Source organism: Centruroides vittatus, unplaced genomic scaffold (assembly GCF_030686945.1).
Source record: "Centruroides vittatus isolate TY-2023 unplaced genomic scaffold, ASM3068694v2 scaffold_712, whole genome shotgun sequence".
Lineage (NCBI taxonomy): Eukaryota > Metazoa > Arthropoda > Arachnida > Scorpiones > Buthidae > Centruroides > Centruroides vittatus.
In genome coordinates, this window is record NW_027122715.1 from 1,990,552 (window position 1) to 2,009,063 (window position 18,512).

The window sequence follows — 18,512 nt, forward strand, 5'->3', positions numbered from 1 at the left end:
TTATAAAGTTTTACCAAATATATATATATATATATATTTATTAACTTCACAAATGCAATTTTTTTAAAATGAATTACAATGTTTATTATTTGATTACATAGTAAATGCATTAATATTTGTCAGTGATTTGATAACAAATTTAAAAGTTAATTTAACTTTCTATAAATGTTTGATCAGTAACGTTTTGTCGTCATAAATTAGCAATGAAATTCATTTTAAAATAATTAAAAAGACAAAAAAAAAAGGGCGAAACAGAATAATGAAACGAAGGCGAAACTGAGCGAAGAAGAAGAAGGAGGAGGAGGAGGAGGAGGAGGAGAAAAAAATCGCAATTTTCTCTTTTTCATGCAAATGTTCTGGAGAAAAAATTTTAGAGAATTATCCTTTTTTTTCTTCTTCTTCTTTTTTTGTGTGTATTTTACGCAATATATACTTTTTTTTATTTTGCTAATTGCTGATGAAGTAGAGAATTGTAAAAAGTTTCACAGTAAGAAAACGGATTAGTCCCAAGAAAAAAGGAAGGAGAAAGAATTAGCCTATTGAATTTTTTAAATTAAAACTTAAATATACTTTTAAAAAAGATATATATATACATATATATAAAGGATATTTTATATTAGTAACTATGTAACAAAACTACTAAATGTTTACACAAATTTACTCATTTTTTAGCTGGATTTTACTTATACGTTGCTTAAAAGAGCAATATTTATACGTTAAAGAACACCATAAAATATATAATTTTTTCCTCTTTTTTGGTTTATAATTTCTTTTCTTTAGCACAAAATATGATCTTGATAAACTCAACCGACAAGAGTAAAAAATGAGGACAAAAGATTGTTTGATGAGCGATGGAGTATTGAAATCGCTTTTCATATTGATGTATCTATTTTATCCCTTATATGCATACAAAAAAAAAGAAATCAATAACATATAAATCTAGGATCGGAAATGGGATTTTCAGTTTACAGATAAAGAAAACACGTTTGAAATTTATTCTTAAACCAATAATATCTGAACTATATATTATAGATTATATCATAAATCTAAATAATAAATGAACTGTTTGGTTTAAAAAAAAGAAAAAAAATACACAGAATTTAATCGAATTTATTTATTTTTTTAATATATAGAATTTTCATTTATTGTATAAAATAAATTACATATTTTAATATTATTTATAGTGGGATTTTTATATAATATGTCATACTTTCTTTTAATTTAATTTTTATATATATATATATAAAAAAAATATGATTGATATTAGCTCATATGATAAGTTACTTGTTAGTTGTGATAATTATGAAAGATTTATAAAGAAGAAAGAAATTTCAAAAGATAAAAGATGTGCCTTTCATTTATAATTCAGTAGCCAACAGTAAATCTGTCTCATACCTAAGATTTAGTAGTGAATTAAATATGCATGATTTTATTCATGTCTGTAAGGTATGGAATCGCCAAGGCGCGCGATTCCCACCTGTTTGTTATAACGAACTGTCATAACGGAAAAGTCGTTAGGATCGGCCGTTGGAAACGACCGTTAGGAACTTCCGTGGGAAGAACCGTTAAGTTTCGAATCGTCAACCATCGGACGATTGGCCGGCGGGAAGTGACCGTTGGCGGCCGTTGCGGGAACATTCAAATTTGATTGGAGCAGGGTTCGAACGCCGTCGACTATTTAAGTTCGGATCGGAGGGTGTGATCGTATCGGAGGTGATCGGATCGGATCGGATCAAGGGAGATCGTCGTTATCGAGGTGCTAACTAACTCTCTCGTGGGAAGTTACGTGTTTGTGTATGAACTTGTTCCTGACTCGGAGGTTTTGTTAATTACAAGTCTGTTTGTTCGTAAGGAGTTCTTTCGACGAATTTGTACGGGAATAGTCGGTTGTTGTTGGAATTAGTGTTGTGCATATTAAATTGTAACTCTAATTTGGATTATTTTGTACATTTACTGTAAATATAAAATTTGTGTTTTTCGTCAAACCGACTGAGTGGTTATTTTGAACATTACTGGCGCAGTCGGCAGGATATTTTGGATATTTTGGATTACGTTGGATTATCCTGGATTATACTCCAAAGAATCGGAAGAACTGAGCTACGACAGAGAAGCAGACGTACAGAGCATCACCAGCAATTAGACCCAGGTAAATTTTTTGTTTCTCGCTAGCACACAGAGATGCCTAGACGCGCGAAATCGCGGCAGCTAGAGGCTAGGGACTGGGAGGATGACGAGCAGGGAACGGCGCGTAGGACAAGCAGGTCGAGTCGCGAACTCGAAGCACGTAGGTTACGGGCCGAAATCGCGAAAATCAAGTCTGAGACGAGGAGGGCAGAGATAGAGTTAGAACGGTTTAAGTTACGGCTGGGGATCACCGGGAAATTAGACGATACGAGGCGGCAGGAACGGCAAACACGATCCGAAGGACTTAAAGTCGAGGGGAACCGCGACTTCAGGGATAGAATTAGCTTGTCGGGAAACAAGCCGCAGGGGGAATTGGATAGGCCAAGGGAAACTGACCGGCAGAAAAGAGGGTGTCCTGATAGGCGGGTAGAGGACGAGGCCGAACGCATGCGACCCAAGGCAGCGGACCGCGTGGGGGTGGAGGTGAGAGCATCCAAACTCTCTTGCCCACCGGGGAGCGGGGAAGCAAAGGATCGGGTCAAGGCAATGCGGGGAGAAGGAAGGCCCACGTACGTAGCCAGATCGAGGACGGGAACCGCTGGGGTCAGGGTGGCCAAAGTCCCCATGCTAATAGTAGAAAGTAGGCGCAACTCACAGGTAGACCGGGACATTAGGGAGTCTAGTGGAGTCGCGGCAAGACGAAAGGAGGCAGTTCATAATATCCGACCCGAAGTCGGGAGGTCGCTGAAGGGAACTGGGATAGTAGGCGGCGGAAGTGGTCCCCCAGCTAAGGACGTTTCGGAAACGGAAGCGTCGGGTTTAAGGAAGCCGTGGGTCCCTAAAGCGGTGACGGGAACGAGGGAGAAAAGCCAACTCGTTGGAGCCTTAGGTCACCAGGTAGAGGCAGGCTTAGCCTCAGTACCACTTGGATTGTGGGAGAAAGGACGCGAAGAAACGCCGGGATCGGCACGGGTGACGTGTGCGATCACCAATAGGTTAGGGAAAGCGACAGACGCACTCTTAACGGAAAGGGACTTCCGAGCGCTGGTAGAAGCGAGAGAGAAAGCGGATTCCGAGGCAAGAAAAAGGGAATTAGCTGAGGAGCAGAGTATATTAAGTGCGGTAGCGGGGATGTTCGTGGAAGCGAGCGAGGCGGTTAAACGAGAGCCGCCCGACGACAAAAACCGGGGGATGGTCATAGGACCGCTTGACCAGACACAAGAGCGGCAGCGCACGGCCCAGTGTGAGCGGAGGGCGCAGTCTGAGCAAAATAAAGCAGGGGACGCGATTCCTATTGCGAGGAGATATTCCGGTAGCGAATCGGATAGCCGAAGCGAACGACCCGCCGCGAACAGGAAACTGGAGGGCGAGGACGCTGATGAAGGGAGGCCGGGAGTCAGAGCAGTAAAGAATGGGGTAGCTGGGACGCCTCAGGGTCAAAATTGTGGCGTCGGGGAAATAATCGACTTGGGAGATATCGGCCGGGAACCCGCGACTCAGTTGGCGCAACACGCCGATGACCAAAGACGAGCGATCGGGGAAACTAGCGAACCGCTGCTAGGGTTACCGAATACGACACGGGATGAAGCCTCTGGATGCTACGAAGGAGTGTCATTCCGTGGACGACTTGGCCGGATTGATTGGGCAACAGGCGAACGTGATCTTGGCGACCGTCACTCGGGTTCAAAGAAAACACAGCGGTGAAGAGACCCGGAGGTCTCGGGCCACGGCGGGCGCGGCCAGTGGCCAATCGGAACCACCCACACACGTGCTAAGTCCGGAGGGAGGCATATCGCCGGTCCGGAAAACGACGGACAACGGTCACAACCGAGCTCGCGGTAAGAAACCCAAATTCCGTGAGAAGGGCCGAGCGACATCTGGTGACCAACAAAACCGGATGACGCGCCGAAGGCGACGGGGACGACCTCCTCGTAGGGGGACCCGCGCGGATAGGTCTCGGGGATCCAAGGGGTCCTACACTATCGCGAGGCATCTCTGTGCGCGGGTTATAGCGAGTTTGCCCGGTTGTACCGGAGGTAAGGGTCAGTCCGCACGAACGGACATTTGTAAAATTGCTGAGTGTTGTTGGATCAAACAGGCTTGGGCTAAGCTCAGTTTGATCCTTGGCCGCGGAGGTGTAAGGTATGGAATCGCCAAGACGCGCGATTCCCACCTGTTTGTTATAACGAACTGTCATAACGGAAAAGTCGTTAGGATCGGCCGTTGGAAACGACCGTTAGGAACTTCCGTGGGAAGAACCGTTAAGTTTCGAATCGTCAACCATCGGACGATTGGCCGGCGGGAAGTGACCGTTGGCGGCCGTTGCGGGAACATTCAAATTTGATTGGAGCAGGGTTCGAACGCCGTCGACTATTTAAGTTCGGATCGGAGGGTGTGATCGTATCGGAGGTGATCGGATCGGATCGGATCAAGGGAGATCGTCGTTATCGAGGTGCTAACTAACTCTCTCGTGGGAAGTTACGTGTTTGTGTATGAACTTGTTCCTGACTCGGAGGTTTTGTTAATTACAAGTCTGTTTGTTCGTAAGGAGTTCTTTCGACGAATTTGTACGGGAATAGTCGGTTGTTGTTGGAATTAGTGTTGTGCATATTAAATTGTAACTCTAATTTGGATTATTTTGTACATTTACTGTAAATATAAAATTTGTGTTTTTCGTCAAACCGACTGAGTGGTTATTTTGAACATTACTCATGTCTATCATTGTTCTCTAGATTAAATATCAGGAATAACATTCTGTTATATTAATATACTCTTTTTTTATACGAAAGCAAAGGCTAAAAATAAGCGAAAAACTGTTATCTTCTGTTTAGAATTTAATTTCTTAGATAATTAAACTGTATAAATTTATAACAATGTTTTTATTTATACTTTAAAATATATAAAAATATTATAAAGTCAGTTTTAAAAAATTTTTTCTACACGCTTACACACACACATATATATATATACAGTATATAAGCGAAATTTCTGAACTCCATGTTTAACACAAAAACAGCTTATCAGAAACTATATTTGACATCAAATGGAAAGTTTCTGATTTATTGACATTTTAGCCATAAAACATCAATAAATCAGAAAGTTTTCATTTTCGTAGGACATTATCTAGATTAAGTTATATTTCTGTATCCTGATAGTTTCCCTTCTATAAATGAGACTAGATACTGTCCAAGAAAGAGAGAATCATAAATTGGGGAAGCTAAAAAAAAATATATATATAAATATATTATAAAAGTAGAGAAATTGAATTTATAATTTTTTGTCCATAATCGAAATTAATTTTTTTTTTTTGACAAATATTGATAAATTTATTAATTCGATAGAAAGAATAAAACACGAAAAAACCAAAGAAAATCGAATTATATTTCTGAGGTTTCCCGAAAGATATAGAAAATCAATTGATAGAACTTAATGAAGTTTGTTTTCTTTTCTTTCTCGTGTAATATTTTATGAATTTTCATCAGGTTTTTTTCCTCTCCCCTTTATTTTCTCTCCTTTACTTTCCTTTACTTTAACGTGATCATTATCAGTAATTATGTAGTTTTATGTAATCGTCACTACACGTTGAATTTTTATGATTTTTAATTAAAAAAAAAAACACTTTCTTTTTTTATTATTATTATTTAGACGAGGATTTATATAGGATTCAATAAAAATGTAAATGAAAAAAAGTAAAATTAAACTACAAGTTTTAGAAAATTGCATTGAGAAAATATTCATAAAGTTTGTCTGCAGTAAAAGTTACAAAACTTTATAAATTTTTCTCAGTTTGTAGAGAATATTTGTAAATATTTTCAAGTAAATTCTTTTTTTAATATATTTTCTGCATTGAATAAATTATTTAAACTCTTGGTTTTTATTAAAAACAAAAAAACTTATTTAATTGTTAAATTTACGCTAAATATTAAATATATATATATATATATTTTAATGTTAAACGTATTATAAATTATTTTAATAATATTTAAAACATAGTTAAAAATATAAAAGACAATAATAATTATTTTAATTGGAAGCAATAGAAAATTAAGAATTTTAAATAAAAATTCTCTTAAAATTCATCGCTTCCTGCCATCTGTCGAGAAACTTGAATACTAATGAGGATGATTTAACGAAAAAGAAAAAGAAAAAAAATCCATTATGTGAATACTTCTGTAATTAAATTTATGTACTTTTTAAAGATTAGAAAAGAAAATTCGAATGATATTTATTCTTGATTCATTTGCTTGATTTTTCTACTGTTTTATTATAATTACAAAGTTTCGTTGATAAGTTTTTACATTCTGTACGAATAAAATTGTTAAAATCAATTAAATTTTCTCATGATAAGAAAACAGAGAGAATTTTAAAAAATATGTAAAATAAAATAAAATAAAATCAACAAATGACAATAATAAAACATTAATAAATTACCACTTTTTAAAATATTTAAATAGCAAATATATTTAATTACAAAATTAAAAAAGTATGATTTTCTTATTTAATTTCCGTAAATAATATACTAATGTTTAACAAATATTACTCTATTATTTATAAACATACATAATTCATATCATTTAAAAAATTATTTATAGAAATAATCAGAGATAAAAACGTGTTGTTTTTTTTACATTAAAAAAAGAGAAAAAATGTCAAAAAATACAGAAGAAAACAGTTTAAAAAACAATTCTAATATTGTTATATCAACACTAGTCATAATGTTTATAAATTAATTTATTACTCTAATTTAATTATTGAGTGGAATAGGTTAGAAATGTTATTTATTTTTTTAAATTTACACATTTTTTTTTACTTTAATTCTCATTTTTATATATTTTTATTATATTATTTTTTATATATTATTATTATATATTATTTATATTACATTTTATTTTTATTTTTATTATTTTTTTAATTTAATTAAAATTTTTATTTTATTTTATTTTTATAAATTTTCCATACAATTATTTGAATTATTTATTATTATTATTATTATAAAACTTATAATTAAATAACTTGTTACAGCTTTTTAACTATAAAATTTTATAGATTTTTATGTAGTAAAATGTATAAAAAAATTTATTTTTTATTTTTTATTTTTTAATAAAGCTACGAGATAGTTACAGACATAAAAACCTTTTAAATACGTTTCAATCTTAAATATTGTATGGATTTTTCTCTTCTGTAACTTTCCAATAAGATGTCTTGCACAGAACTCAAGTAAAAGCATTGTAACCGTATGATAAATAGTGGAAGGTAAGCATAAAGACATATTTAGATTCCATCCATATATTCTGTCAGAAAAAAAAGAAAGAAAATAAGAGAGAAAATATCAGTGAAATATTTTTTGAGTGTCATAAACTTTTAAAATATTAAAAAGAAGAATCTTTTCAACTCTTTTATTTCAAGTTTAAAATGGATATTTTAAGTTAAAGAGACGTTTAAATATTGTAAAATATTCACTAACAAATGAATAACTTTATAAAATTTTATTTAATAAATTCAATTATGAAATTTATCGAAGCAAAATTTATATTTATTTTTATTTATTTAATGCAAATTTATTACTTGAAAAATTTATATATTGTCTAAAACAATTTACTTTTATATTTTTCACTATTTTAATTTAGATTTTTTTTTTCATTTAATTTTATATCTAAATTGAATTAGTGAAGAACTTTGTAATATTTCAAACAATTTTTTTAGAGTAAAAATGTAACTTTCTGTTTATTTTTATACATAAAAATTTTTAAATATAATTTAAGATTATAGTTTAAAAATATAATGTAAACAGTTGGAAACGATTTTTTATTATTATTATTATTTTTTTCTTTATAAAGTTTTAAATATATTGAAAATTATGTATTGCTGGAAAATTAATAATCATCTTCTTTCTTCTGGGAATAAGATGACGCTATATAATCCTTCGTGATTAAGATGTCAAAATGTCTCTGGATTGTGATTTTCATCAGTGAAAGTATTGGGTAATTGTCTCTTTATAAGAAATGATACCAAAAACTAACTATAATCTCTGCAGCCTGTCTAAAATTGCTTGTTTGATGTATTGAATAATGACTTTAGAAAATTTTTATGGTAAACATTATATCAAAACAAGTATTATTACACCAGAAGAAGGATTTTTCAATAATTTATTATCTCGCTGTGTTGAATTAAAACGTTTTTTTTTTTTTCCTTAGTGATTTCGAAGATTTTTCTCTGTGCTGAATTAATACATAATTTTATAACTCAGTGGGTATCGAAGAAAGTCTGGAGTATTTTTCTGTGATGAGTTAATTCATAGGTGTTTTTTTATTCACCAGCTCTCAATATTAGAGTAATATATGACCTTTTTTTATCAGAAATGATCTGAAGTATCTATGATTACTGAATATAGTATTTTTTCCTTTTTACCAATAAAGATATATTTTTCTTTAGTGAATAAATAAGATCTAATCCTACTTGTATCTTATATGAAAAATGAAATTAATATTATAGGCCTATAATTTTATTAATTTTTAAAATATATTTTGCATTTTTTCAATTTTTAATAAGGAATTTTCTTTTTTTTTTTTTTTTACTTTTTCATTAGTTTTCAGGATAAATATTAAATATTTAGACGTGATTCTATACATTGAATGGATGTAAGTTTTTAATCTTAAAAATAATATAAAATATCATCTTTTTTTAGATAAGTTAATCATAATTAGATTAATTTTTTTAGATTTTTTAATGATAAACATATGTATAATTTATTTTAATCAGTTATTTCTATGTTAATTGGATTCATCCATCTTATTTAATACTAAAAACATTAATATTTTTTAAAAATATTTAACTATTTTCCCAAGAAATTATTAATTAATTAAATAAAATAAACTCTTAACAATCTTTCTTTTTTTTTACATTTAAATAATCGAAACTTGAACATTTTTAAGGAAAAAAAAAATTCCAGAATTCTACAATGAACTTTGTGTTCTTTAAAGTGGAAAAATAGTAAAAAGTTAAATATGTTGTAATCCTTTAACCTAGAAATATTTTTATGCTTCGTCAGACAGTATGACTGGCTTTCAATTTTTTATTCTTTTTGTTATATAGTTGATAAAGTAAATCCCGTATCCTGTAGGAAGTGTTTAACCAGATGGAGAGACTTACTGGCAAAGTATACGAAATTTACAGTAGATGGAACATACATCAACGTATCTACAGGATTACAATATCCTGTAGTCTCACCTTTTACTGGTGGTGATTAATGGGGAAGGCGACCTTCTCTTTAAACTTATTTTCTCTCCCCCCAATAAAGGAAGAGAATCGTTAAAAATTGAAGGAAAAAAAAAAGAAAAAGAGTTTATTGAACCGTCATAAAATAAATCGACGAAAAATATATAATATATTTATAAACTTCGTATAAAATTTAAGTCATTCTTAATGTAAATAATCACTAGTAAATATTAATTAATCTATCTTATTTTACTAAGTGAAGATGTCTATAATCATTATTTGTATGACGTAAAATGAATTATTTGATTATATAATAAATATATTTCTTCGAGCTTTAAGTATTTTTGAATAAATAAAATTGTAAAATTCGATCAAAACATTAAATTACTTTCTTTAATTTTTCGAGAATTTAATCAAACGATAATTAGGGTGATAGGGTTGTTAATATTTAAATCTTGGAAAGGAGGATATTTATAAAGTAGTGACGTTAAACGTAAGTGACAGTTAAGAGTTTAAAGGTTATTTCTATGCACTAGAACTCTAGACACTTTCACCTCGACGTTGTTTCTTAATTAAATCAAGGATATTCCTCGGTCCCGGCCTGACATTCTTTTTTCCTTAAGAATGTCGAGAATTAACTGAGTCTGAGTCAAAGTCTTAAGTTGATTTCTTCTGCCTTCCCATTTTTGTGTCTTCAGACGTATCTATGGAAACCAAAATACCTTCTGAATCTTGCAGATACCCCGTAGGGTAGAGAGTGTTTCGTGAAAGGTCTCCGGATTTAACAGTTGTGCGTTTTTAGTTTTGCTCTCCATCTTCCCCCAAGGTGTAAGATAGACGCAAAGAGAAATACTGAATTGAAATATTCTTTACCTCTACATTATCCAAGTATTCAATAGATTAGCATTTAGATTAACACATCACTAGCTAACGATACTCACAAACGAACATTTATCTAATTAAAATGTTTAAAAATTAATATATATATATATATATTTTTTTTTATTAATAATAATAGCTTATTCGTTTCTTCGAATTTTAACGTATTACATTCATTTCGGAATTGAATTTCATTTTGTAAATTAATTTTTCCACTGAAAATTATCGAGTTATCGTGTTCATTCAGCAAGATAAATGTCGAATTACGTTGGAAGTTGTTTATTAAAACGAAGAATCTTTTTTAAATCTGTATGATTAGATAGTTCTAATCGTCGGGTCTTGATAATTCACTCATTCGATTCATCAAATTAGATTGTTACAAAAGCATAATTCGATTTACAACAAAACAAATAACTTTGAAGTCTTTATTACGTTAGGAAGTTTCATGAAACTCGAACATTCAGATGACCCCTTGAAAATCACATTAGCATATACATACAGTACAATTCTTGAAAGATCAACTAATTATATACGTATCGATAAATGAATTTAAAATGATATAATTTGAAATGTTATAAAACCTTTCATATCAATTAAATAGCAATAAATAAATCGAAATAATTAATTTATATCGGTTAAACTTGAATTTTTACCAATTAAAATTCGTTTTATTCAAGTTAAGCCAATTAATATCATTTTTATTTCACTTTAAATTAGTTAAACGAGTTAAATTTATTTACTAATCCTTGTATTAAATGTGTACAGATCAAAGTATTTTTATCTTTTATATACCTATTTAAAATTGTGTTAAAGCTGTCGAATATATTTTATATCGATTTAAATCAAAACAATAATTTGTCTTAAATTAATTTAACTAATTATATATTTATTAAATTCATTTCAACTTAGTTTAGTTCTATTTAATTTCTTAGATTATTTTATATAAATTAGTAAAATCAATAATAATATATATATATGTATGTATATAATTAATTTTATATCCATTGAATAAAATTCACTCAAACTTTATATAACTTAAGTAAACATGATTAAATTACTTTTATATTTTAAAATTAATTATGAATCAGTTTATAAAAGTTATAAAACTTAAATTAATTTTAAGTTAATTAAAATCAACCGTATATCAAATTTTAAATCAATTAAAATTTCAGTTATTATTATTATTATTAGTTTTTTTAATGAGAATTTTTATATACGTTTAAATAATTTCAGTAAATAAAATATTAAATATTAAATAAAAATAAACAGGAAATTTCTATGATTATTTACTTAAAGATTTCACGCATTTATTAACAAGTAAACATATTTATTTTACCAATCGAATTTGTTTACATTTAAGTAAACTAAATAGAAATCTTATGTATTATATAATAGATAAATCTATTAAAATTAAATTTAATATTCTAAAAGCAATTTCCTACAAACTAAAATGTAAACTTTCGAATATTAAATAAAGGATATAAAATAGTAAATATAATTATTTAGTTTTATTTAAATAGTAATTATTATTATTATTTTTTTTTAATTTTAAAAATGATCAGTTATAAATTCAGTTTTATAATATTTAAATTTAATAATATTGTTATCATTATTATTATTATTATATCAAGTATTATTAAATCTAATAATCCCTGTTAAAATTCGAATTTTCAAATCAAGAATTAATCTCTCGTGGAACCTAATTTTGTAAACAGTTTTAGTTCATAATTTTAACAAACCCATACCAGATTATAATACATTGTAAATATTAGCTCAACAGTTACAATATGTAATTACAGTAAAATTTAATAATATAGACTTAACTCCTTGTTTATAAATTTATCATTAAGTAATTATTTAAATAATGTTTAAACCGTTTAAATTTTTCAAGACTTTGCTTATTCTACATTGAAATTTCGATAAGAAATGTTAAATATATATATATATAAAATCCTATTTGAGTGACTTATAAATGTAAAAAATCGATATATATTTTTTTATTTTGAACGAAATATGCCAAGCAAAATTACTTATATAAGTTCAAACATCATTCCTGTATAGTGATTTATAACAAATAATAATCTTTATCGATATATATATGTAAAAACAGAATATAAAAATAGTAAATAAAAATTTCCATAATATACAGAAAAATATTTACTCGGTAGAAAAATGTTATTTATATATTTTAAAATTTAAATAAAATATTTTGTTTTGTACTTATAAAAGAAGATAAAATATAGATATAAAATTAATCTTTCAACGGAAACTTCTTAACAAAATAATGGAAAATCCGTGTTTAATAAAGAATTTTATTATGTTTAATCAATCATTTCATTATTTATATATATAAGGGCAATTAAAAAAAATCAAAGTTGATAATCAGTGCTTATCAACTCAATCATCACTATTCTCTGAAGATTGTATATCTTGTTAGAATATGCATTTATCTAACAAGGCTGTAATTGAATAAGGGGGTTTAAAATTAAAAAAAAAGTATTATTTAAAGTGTAAAATTTGTGTAGAATCCTCCAGACAAAACGGAGGATGGAGTAGATATTTATCACCGCATCCTACTAGACATTAGAACCGGAAAAGATACTTTGCTATCATTTGCATGACTTTCCATTTCGACACAAGCAACGTCTCGCTATCCTTAATCTTAATTGTTAGATTAAATTCCCAACTCCCATAGGCAGGGTGGAAGTAGCAAAATGTTTTGTTAAGTGCGCGCTAATACTTTGCCAAAACTACAAACTCGGTTAGATGAGTAGTCACGCTCCGAATTGTCGCCTAAATTCCACAATTAACCAAATAAAAGCTCATCCATTCTCGTAAATAGTTCTCCTTTTATCTCTATTTATCCTTTTGTTAGATTTGGAAAACTGTTTAAATTAATGATTACATTTATTAAATTTATCACCGTTCCTTCTAATGAAATTGTTTTATCAATCTCTTCGCATGAATGTAAAATAATAATCATTATCTTTCGTTTCGCGAGAAGAAAACTTGATAAATGAAGTTTCTAAATGATTAAAAATTAATTTGAATTTGCTGACTGACAAATTGCTTAATTACTTGTAAAATAATGATTTTTTTAAGCCCAGTTAATTGTTTATTATCACTATAATATCCTGATATATACATGCATTAATGTACGAGATTTATAACGCTGTAGAAGAGAAAATACTGCTGTATTATACACGATAATTTTCTTCAGTGTGAACTCGACAGTGATAAAATTTCGTACAGAATAAAGACAGATCCTTCAAACTGAATATAATATGATTTATTTAAAATGGCTAATATAAATAATCTAGTCGTCTGTCCTTCAAAATTTAAGCTTTGAGAAAGGATGAAAGAAAATCGAATTTGACATTCCGCTCAGGATATTTCTTACAAAGTTTTTGACTTATTCAGGAAATTGTTATGCCTGTACGTGTATGTGTGTCTAGGCCAAGATAATTGCTGTGTAAACTACCAATGAAACAAAAATTTTGGACAAGAACCAACAATTCTAAAAAAGCTATTCCTTTAGGAAATGATGAAGCTTCTAGGAACTTTACAAAAAAATTTGTTTATGTCAATCAAGCTTAAACTCAAATTAACAGAAAATAAATTAATTTATTTACTATTTAATCGATTATTAAGCTTTATTTTATTTTATTTTTTAGTCGGTTACTAGAAATAATAATAATAAAAATGTCTGCCAACAGCATTTATCCGATTCGTTCCATTGATATATATATAAGTTCAGGTTAGATTAGAGAAAAAGAATTTTTTCGTTTACTGATTCATTTAGACATTAATGTTTTTTTATTGTTGGTGGAAAGAAAGTAATCAAACGGAAAAAAATATATATATTAAGAGATTATTATTTCATAGATTTGATTGTTTTTGATGTTGATAAAGTTATAAAATCGTTCGCTTGGATTTTTATTACGTTAAATTAGAAGGGGAAAAAAAGAGGAAATTATCAGAAAGAATGATAACAAGAGAAATTCTGTTTCAAAAAGTAATCTACGAGGGTTAAAAAAAAAAGAATAACTCGGACAGATTTAGAAAAATCTAATTTATGATTATTAGGAAGGATAATGTAAGTAAATTCTCATTAAGTCACATTTTCATGTAAGAACTTACAAAACGATGATGAACTGGAAACAAAATTACAATAAAAATGTGAAGATATACTGATTAGAGAACTAATCTAAATTCTTTAATATTATATTATTGTTTTTTTCACACGAGAATTCGGTTATTAAGTTTTTAAAAAATAATATAATTAAATATTTTATTATTAAATTTAATAATAAGTGTAATAAAAGTTTCTAAGAGATAACGAGATTTTTACGTGGTCCGAAAGAAAAATTTTATATAAATAATTATTTTCAATATATATTTTATTTTTATTTTATTTTTTTTTTCTATAATAAATTTTTAACAAAGTTTTTGAAAATTAAAGTAGAAAAAAAAAGGTAATTATCTTTTAATCAGAATCAAAAGAAAGATTCATATTTCCTTCAATAAGAGTTCTATTTTTGTATGTGTCTGGCCGTAGACAGGGAAGGAAGATACACACAAAATCAAACACAAATAAAATAAAAATAAAACAAGAAAATTAAACTGAGGAAAGGAAACAGTCGGTCAATAACTTTATTTATTTTTTCTATACCTGAAGTTACTTAATTATAAATATATTTAATAAAATGTTTGTGATCGATATTATTTAATTAAATAATAATAAAAAAAATTATTATTTTTTAAATATAATACATTATATGATTGGTGATAATAATATATATTTCGTTGATTTTTATATACGTAAATAATTAATAATTGTAAATTTTATTATAAATAATTATTTTAGCATTTTATAAACTTTTCTAATAAAAGTTTCATAAAAATCTGATTTATAAAATATTCAAACATAAAAAAAAAATATTTATTGCAGTAAAAATAAATTTATTTATATATATAGAAGGAATTTTATAGAAAGAAATAACATAAACTAGATGATAATTTTATATATATTTTTTATTATTTTTTAAATAAAATTAAAGTAGGTTATCTGTTTATAGTGTAGAGTATAAAATTGGATGAAAAGAAAAGATTATTTATTCAAGAAATGACAAAAATGCCTCGTGGTACTTCAGCAAATATTATTATCTTACAGTTCTACATATGCATAAAAATATTTTAAAAGAATTTCTTACAAACAAAACACTATAATTTCGACTAAACAACTATTATAACCACTCGAAAATCACATACAAAAAAAACATTTCTGCATATTTAAAAAAAATACATGTGCTATGTGGCTTATAGAGATTACTAAAATAATTCCTTATTATAATATTCATAAAACACTGAAAAAACTGCTCGTGAATATTTAAATACTTTTTTAAATAGTTAAATATTAATTTCTTTACGTAAGTAATTTATTATAAGTTTTAGACTTATAAAATAATGTCATTTTTGTTTAGTAAAAGCTCTGTATGGAATTTATTTTTATCTTAATAAAGGTTATTAGCTTGTAAATAAAAAAAAACTGTATTATTACACGTTAGTATAATTATTAATATCTTTATTTAAATTTTATATATAAGCTCACAGAGAGTTATAAAAGATCAGTATTATTCATTCATTCTAAGAAAGTTGAATGATGGAATTTCGTTATAAATTTGATTGAAAAGTTTGAAGAAATTTAAATCGTTAGAATTTTGCATTTATATCAAAAAGTTCCGTTAGAAAACTGAGAAGAAGAAGAAGAAAAAATATATATATCAAACTTACTTTCTTATACTCAAAAGCCAGGCAGACATTAGCACTTTTATTAAAAATAATCTCCATATAAAACATGTTTATCTAACAATTAATTATACGTTAAAATTAGCTTAAAATTTTCAATATAATCTGATAAAAATTGAATCTCAAACATACTAAAGAAAGAGATTATAAGAAGGTTATTGACTTGACTGGAACAAAACAGAATCCTTTATTATTAATATCAATACAGGTAGACAATACAAAAGAATATTTTCTTTTACGTAAGAAAAATATTGACTTACTAACCTATCAATCATGGCATTATTGAGATTATGATCGAATTCTAACAATTTCTATAATCAAAATCGATCGAAATTCATAATAAAAATAAAGCACTCTCATACTTGAATATTCATTAAGAGTCACGCGTTGATATGAGCTAATTCCCATTTTTATTTCAATCAAATTATGATAATACTAACGTGACTCATTGGAAAATATATAAAAGTAGGCCTATGACTGTTTTCTTTACCGAAAACGTGCTGGAAGGAAGAGATTTCTGAGCAGTCATATAGAATTTTATGAAGCGATAAGCAGGTGACAACAATCAGTTAAGCTGCATATTGTATTCTATAATTACAGCCTGGATATTTTATAATAGGTGTGATTTATTTTTCATCGACCTAAACGAATCTAATAATTGTTTTCGTGACACGAAAGACATTATCGGACATATAATGTGTCTAATGATGATGGAAATTATACTATTATCGATGGTTTTTATGTTATAATTCATGATTTCAGGTAGGATTTTTTATGAATACTTGAAGTTATTTTTTTAATAGAATTTAAGCTGTTCTTATATCAGGTAAGAATTCGTTAATTTTTAAAGAGAAAATAATTATATATGTATTTATTATTATTATTTAATTTTTATACATTAAAAGACGTGTAAATGTATATTTTTATCTTTCAAAATTATGATAAACAATTCAGTTGGTAGCATATTTTTTCTTAGATATATAAACGTAAACAATCATTCAGAACAATTGAAATGCATCAGGAATGTTATAAATTGATATCTTTTTCTATTTATCTGCGTAAGATTTTGTTTATTTATCAATAACTTTAAAATCTCCCTCTACGTAGCTCAAATCGTAGTATTAGAAATGGATGAAGATATCATCAATCATAAAGATTATATCAATAACTGACACGAACACGAAGAAGTAGACATTGGCTCAGAAAATAAATTAGAAGGACATAGTTGCGAGTTGAGTAATCTATTATCGACATGGCTGCATCAAACATATGGCCAATTGCTGGGTTCTGTTTAGAAAGACTTTTCATATGCTATCATAAACCCTTCAATCACAAAATTTTAAAGTAACATACAATAAAGATCAAGAGTAGAAGAAATGATTGTTTTGTAAATAATATTGCGCTTTATATATATATATATATACATTATATAAATAAATTTATAACTATAATTTAAAGCTAAGGAAGCTTTTACTTCATATTACTACAGTTAATTACTTCAAAAAAAGAAGCAATATTTTTTTAAAGTCGCCATAAAAACATAATAAGCCTGTAGTTGAATAATGCAAATCTCTACGTAGCTACATGATATACAGTAATTATCTTTTAAAACTAAATACAGTGTTTTTAATCTATTTTAAATTACGTAAAAGCTTAAAGTTAAAAAAATAATAAAATACAAAGTAATAATAACTTAATACTAAAATTAAAAATAAATTTTAATCTTTTAATCCATGTTAATTTATTTATGATAAAATTAAAGAAAAATTAACTATATTATTAAATTCCTCTTTAGAAATAGTGAAGAAATATTTTCTATCTTTTAATCAGCTTAAAACGTAATTTTTCAATAATAAAAATACTAAATTTATCGCTTCTTTAACGCACAGAATCTAATATAAAGAGTAACGATAATTATTATCATTTTGTTTTTATTGATTGAAGATATATTCTACAATTTTATTCGTAAGGAATCTTTATAGAGTTAGATTATCTATCCGTTTCTTTTATTCAATCTCTAGAGTAATATCGTTCCACAATCATTCTCAATAAATCCCTCAATTGGTCGACATTTATATTTATGTCCTTAACTCTCTCTGTTCGATCATCTGGAATACTAAAGATATCCTAACATCATTCTCTGCTCTTCTCCTTGAAAAATAAAAAGGAAAAATATAAAAAAATCTATTATTAAAAGCTAGAATACATCATAATTCTTTTCATTATTTAATTGTTTTTATACTAAGATTATTTACTTAAAAACTTTTTAAGTAATTAATCTTTTTTTTATCATATAAATGGAATCTTTATTGGCAAATTTGAAGCAATCTCCGTTCTATTTTTCTCTCCTTTTTTTACCTATATGTCACGTTATTTTTACTACAAAAGGCTTATCAGTTAATCTAATCCATTAATCTCCAGGAAGTGCAATCTTATTGCTTAACAAAATCATTCATTCTATGCTCTACTCTTCCAATTTTATCTTC

The 18,512-nt window shown here is 27.9% G+C and overlaps 1 protein-coding gene across 1 annotated transcript; it reads left to right on the forward strand.

Moving 5' to 3' along the window:
- Window positions 1-2,178: 2,178 nt before the first annotated feature.
- On the forward strand, window positions 2,179-3,828 carry LOC136989600 (uncharacterized). The gene has a single exon (XM_067287817.1). It carries the CDS (start codon window positions 2,179-2,181, stop codon window positions 3,826-3,828), a length of 1,650 nt encoding a protein of 549 aa, XP_067143918.1.
- Window positions 3,829-18,512: the final 14,684 nt, after the last annotated feature.